Source organism: Nicotiana attenuata, unplaced genomic scaffold (assembly GCF_001879085.1).
Source record: "Nicotiana attenuata strain UT unplaced genomic scaffold, NIATTr2, whole genome shotgun sequence".
NCBI lineage: Eukaryota > Viridiplantae > Streptophyta > Magnoliopsida > Solanales > Solanaceae > Nicotiana > Nicotiana attenuata.
This window is the reverse complement of record NW_017671767.1, coordinates 61,784-67,244: the sequence shown is the minus strand read 5'-3', so window position 1 is coordinate 67,244 and position 5,461 is coordinate 61,784. Positions and strand designations below refer to the sequence as shown.

Below are 5,461 nucleotides of genomic sequence, written 5' to 3'. Positions count from 1 at the left end.
TATTTTTCATATCGTTGGTGCGTGATATTATATAACGATGGCAAACAATACAATCTATTAAAAAATTATATTCATCAAATGATATTGTTTACCCTAAAAACGGATAACAATTGAATTTATACTGTGGTTTTAAGGATACGTGATTTACTTAGTACAAATTGAGAGAAAACGTAAATCGATATTGAAATTAACTGCAAATATAAATAAAGCAAACCAAATGAAATGTATAGCTTTGATCCTTGAGCTAGGTTGCCCTCAATCGAGTGAATAATTCGCCGGGAAGTATGAACAAAGTAACAAAAATATTGAGAGCTCAAGAAAGTAGTAGTATATTGCTTTATGTAACGTGAATGTGATGTCCTTTACAAATGATCAGACCCCCTTTACATAGTAGGGAAGTGCTGCTCTTGGTGCAGTAAGAAATCTCATAATTGGCTAATTAATCGGCCGCTTCTTGATACGTGCCGGGAGTTGCGCCGTGATCTTTGCCCGATTGCGGATATTTCGTCTTTCCGTTATTCGACCCCGTAAGCTTCCCTCGAACTCCAACTTATTCAGTCTTGATCTTGGTCGGTCTCGGTTTTGATCGGTGAGGGTCTCGAGCTTGACAACCTAACTCTGCACCATATAAATTGAAGCCGATCCTTGACTTATCATGCTCCAGCCTCGATGAGTCGCACAAAAAAGGACAAGCCCAATATTAATCGTATATAAATATAATATAACATAATACAATACGATACGATACTTTATTAAACAATAAGTAACAACCATCCAAGCTTACAAGCTGTAAGGGACGCTCGAGGAGCACTGTTGTAAGATAGTAATTCTTTTTCCTCAAAGCATAGTAAATGGTTGGAGTTGGACCCATGTTCCCCCTTGAACGGTGCCATGTCCACACTTTTGCTCTCCGCTTCTGCTTCCACTTACAGCATTCCATCATCTCCACTATCTCAACATCGAATCACTATCCTCGTACACTACACGAAACGTAAGCCACTCCGAAACCATTTCATTGTCGTTTCGCTCTCCGCCACTTCCTCAAATAAAGATGTCTGGCGAAAGACAACAACAGCAACGCCATCATCGCTTAAAACGCAGCCGTTTTCCTCTCCCCACCACCGACCGTACCGCCGGAGACAGCAATCATCGCACCTGGACCACAGCGTTGACATGGATGATTTATTGTTATCCATTGGACAGACAACTAACGAGCACGAGCTGTTTGCTTTAATGTCGCCTTACCAAAATCGAAATCTTTCAATGCGTTTCATGGTGACGCTCCTCTCACGTGAGTCTGACTGGCAGCGGTCGTTAGCATTGCTTGATTGGATCAATGAAGTAGCTCTTTACACTCCGTCTGTGTTCGCGTACAATGTTGCATTGCGTAATGTACTACGGGCGAAGCAGTGGCGGCTTGCCTACGGGCTGTTTGATGAAATGCGTCAGAGAGCTTTGTCACCTGATAGGTACACTTATTCTACTCTCATTACCCATTTTGGCAAAGAGGGTTTGTTTGATGATGCTTTATCTTGGCTTCAGAAGATGGAACAGGATCATGTTTCGGGTGATCTTGTTCTGTACAGTAATTTGATTGAATTGTCAAGAAAGCTGTGTGATTATTCCAAGGCAATTTCGATTTTTTCAAGACTGAAAACATCAGGGATTACTCCTGATCTTGTTGCTTACAATACCATGATTAATGTGTTTGGAAAAGCAAAGCTATTTCGCGAAGCTCGATTGTTGGTCAAAGAGATGAGGTCAGCAGGTGTTATGCCGGACACAGTGAGTTACTCAACTCTCTTGACTATGTATGTTGAGAACCAAAAGTTTTTGGAGGCTCTATCCGTATTTTCAGAGATGAATGAGGTGAAATGCCCTCTTGATCTCACAACTTGTAATATAATGATTGATGTCTATGGACAACTTGATATGGCCAAAGAGGCAGATAGGTTGTTTTGGAGCATGAGAAAAATGGGAATTGAACCAAACGTGGTCAGCTACAATACTCTTCTGAGGGTTTATGGTGAGGCTGAGCTTTTCGGGGAAGCTATACATTTGTTTCGATTGATGCAGAGGAAAAGTATTGAACAAAATGTTGTCACTTACAACACGATGATTAAGATTTATGGTAAGACACTGGAACATGAGAAAGCTAACAATCTTATTCAAGAAATGCAGAACAGAGGAATTGAGCCCAATGCCATTACGTACTCGACCATTATATCTATATGGGGTAAAGTTGGAAAACTAGATCGAGCAGCTATGTTATTCCAGAAGCTGCGGAGTTCTGGAGTTGAAATTGATCAGGTTCTGTACCAGACAATGATTGTAGCATATGAGAGAGCTGGTTTGGTTGCACATGCTAAACGTTTGTTGCATGAGTTGAAGCGGCCTGACAATATTCCTAGAGAAACTGCAATAACGATTCTTGCTAGATCTGGACGAATAGAGGAAGCTACATGGGTGTTCAGACAAGCTTTTGATGCTGGAGAGTTGAAGGATATTGCAGTTTTTGAGTGTATGATCGATTTGTATTCCAGAAATAGGAAGTACACTAATCTCATTGAGGTATTTGAGAAGATGAGAGGAGCAGGATATTTTCCAAATTCTAATGTGATTGCTCTAGTCCTTAATGCTTATGGGAAGTTGCGAGAGTTTGAAAAGGCAGACATGGTATATAAAGAGATGCAGGAAGAGGGATGTGTTTTCTCGGATGAAGTTCACTTTCAAATGCTAAGTCTTTATGGTGCTCGAAAGAATTTTGAGATGATTGAGACACTGTATGAGAAACTGGACTCTAATCCTAATGTTAACAAGAAAGAGTTGCATCTAGTTGTTGCTGGCATTTATGAAAAAGCAAACAGAGTGAATGATGCATCTCGAATTGTTAATCGCATGACTTACAGAGGAACTATGGGATCTTAACTCGACATGATGCAATTGTAACAGCTGTAGATATTTTTATATATTGATTTTTGCTATATGATTTACTGTGTTTGTAATGATATGCATTAAGATACTGTTGTGACTGTTTAACAATGATCGGATCAGATGACAGTGCCATCACTGAGTTTATTCTCTAATTCGCCGCAAATTCATAGAGTAGTTCATGTCGGATTAATTGTGGCATTATATTATAGAGAAAATAATATTTGAATTTTTTCAAATTAGGATAAGAAAACAGATTCAATTCGCAGTAAATATAGGCAATGCTTATCTCCATGTACTATAGGAATTAAGAAAAGAGAAAGAAAATATTAGCAAAATATTGAATGAGTCAATCTTTATTCATAGGTCTAAAATCTGAATCTTTCACACACAGTTAAACAATTGGAATAACCATAAACATTAATTAAAGGAAACAAAATAAAATTTTCTTTGGTGTCAACAAAAGATTACTTATCATCGACCAGACTACTGTTGAAAAGGGTTAGACTCTCAATATCTCGAGAGACTTCTTGCTGTTCTTGACTCCCCAATCTAAATACATGATTGGAAGTTGGATATGCCAATGAATTATGTTTATCAAAATCAGGATATATGATTCCTTGACTGGATTCACTATCACTAGAGAAGAATGGTGCCGTCATGATCCCATTACCAACAGAATTATTTTCACTAGACGAAAGTCGTAAATGTTGTTGCCTATAAATAGCAAGCTGAGTATATACATACTCACGTTCTTGTAAGGCAAGCTGTAACTGTTGGCGAAGATAAAGAATACACTCAACACAACCATAGATGGGGAACTTCTCCCTCATATCGGACTCGAAAATGATGGATTTCATTGCATCTGCCTTTTGATCGTCACCATCCAATTGCTCGAGTGTTTTCACAATGTTACGGACCCCGAAAAGACGATGTGCATTTTGAAACTTCTTGGGCTGATCTGCTGGGAAATATGAAGCTAACACACATTGTTGAGAACATTTTCTTCTTTGGTATTTGCATGCAGCGCAAGCTGGCCGGCCTGTTTCACCTTTAGTCATTTTCCAAAATTAGTCGAGAGAATGATTAACCTTTGACTCAGATATTCTGTATCCTATGTATGTCGAGATTGTGAAATGGACTAAAAAAGTATAAACTTATTCCCTTGTTGTTGAAGTAGGGAGGATTAAAATGAAAGTGAAGGTGGCAGCTATAGGGAGCTATATGATGACGAGAAAATTCAAAAGTTAAACACACTTTTAATTAGTTTGGGATTATGTTTAGTAAGACCAAGTAAATAATTTGAAATCCGCTTCTTAAGGAAGTTTGGTATTTGAACTTTAAAAAGAAAATCTAGGTGTCACACATAGGTACATTTAGCACGGAAAATGGTGTATCCTGCACCATATTACTATTAGACTGCCAATGTTGCGATAGCCTTAATGGATTAATCATATCTAATTGTTGAATAATTCTTGAGTTATTCATTAAAATTTTATGCAAGAAGTTTGGTGATTAGAATATAGTTTGATTTTTGTAACTCCATAAATTAGAATTCTACGTGGCTAGTTTTTGCAACTGATTATACTGATATGCCGTGTGAAAGTAAAGAGCCTCAAACTATTTGACTGTTTCAAAGAAACTGAAAGGAAAAAGTATTTGAAAGTTGGGTCATTGAATTGGATACATACCTTCTTCTAATCATGGAATTCAGTGACCACTTATCTTTCTAAATTTCACTGTGGTACTTTTCACCGTACGAATAGTGAGACTGTTATAGAAACATAGCTTGAAACGTGGCCAGATACATTAATTTTAAAGATACATTGTTTCGTTGGATTATGCCGTTAAATTTGAATTATACTCTTCTACAGTAATTCTTTTTATAAAGGATTTTTAACCTTAGTAACTGCGCAGATTCATGTAGGAGTAGGACTTCTACGATCTTTTTTTTTTTGTCTATTTGTTCATTTTTATTCTGCCACAAAATACTGTGTTGTTTTAATTTTTCCTTGCATGATAATCATTGGTTTCACAGCTCATTACTGACAAACTATGAAACAGAATTACAAATGATCCACCATAATTTGACCTCTGATTTTGGTAAACATAATTTGGATTTCTAATTAATGTAGTACTTGTATAGGTCAAAATCCGCCTTAAGGATATTTAGCGTAATATGACATTAAGGAAAGAGCCGGTCGAGGTCGACCAGAAAGCAACAACATTCATGGCCGAGATGTCAGCCATGACCGAGGTCTAGCATTGTGTAAAGAACAGTAACTGCTAGTGTTTGAAATAGGATATTAAAGAGAATATTATCTGCACTTGTACTATTAATGTTTGTTAGAGACATGTCTTGTATAAATAGAAAAAGAGATAACGGCATAGCGCATGTAATATTCACTTGAGAAGAGCACTTTTCAGAAGAAGATTCTCTCTCTCTAGCAAAGATACAAACTTCACCTTTTCGTCAATATTCTTACTCACATTATTCCGTACTTTTCCATCAGATCCGAGAATAGTTCGA

General features: G+C 37.4%; 2 protein-coding genes across 2 annotated transcripts; one reads left to right on the top strand and one right to left on the bottom strand.

The window, feature by feature from the left end:
* Window positions 1-797: 797 nt before the first annotated feature.
* Window positions 798-2,986, top strand: LOC109210108 (pentatricopeptide repeat-containing protein At5g39980, chloroplastic). Its single transcript, XM_019373478.1, has one exon. The coding sequence runs from the start codon at window positions 892-894 to the stop codon at window positions 2,926-2,928; it is 2,037 nt and encodes a 678-aa protein (XP_019229023.1). The 5' UTR covers window positions 798-891; the 3' UTR covers window positions 2,929-2,986.
* A 412-nt stretch (window positions 2,987-3,398) lies between these two features.
* Window positions 3,399-3,992, bottom strand: LOC109210106 (LOB domain-containing protein 27-like). The gene has a single exon (XM_019373477.1). The coding sequence runs from the start codon at window positions 3,990-3,992 to the stop codon at window positions 3,399-3,401; it is 594 nt and encodes a 197-aa protein (XP_019229022.1).
* Window positions 3,993-5,461: the final 1,469 nt, after the last annotated feature.

What these genes read in the sequence shown, in the direction of transcription:
- LOC109210108 (XM_019373478.1), top strand. Translation starts at nt 892, where the DNA reads ATGTCCACACTTTTGCTCTCCGCTTCTGCTTCCACTTACAGCATTCCA.
- LOC109210106 (XM_019373477.1), bottom strand. Translation starts at nt 3,992, where the DNA reads ATGACTAAAGGTGAAACAGGCCGGCCAGCTTGCGCTGCATGCAAATAC.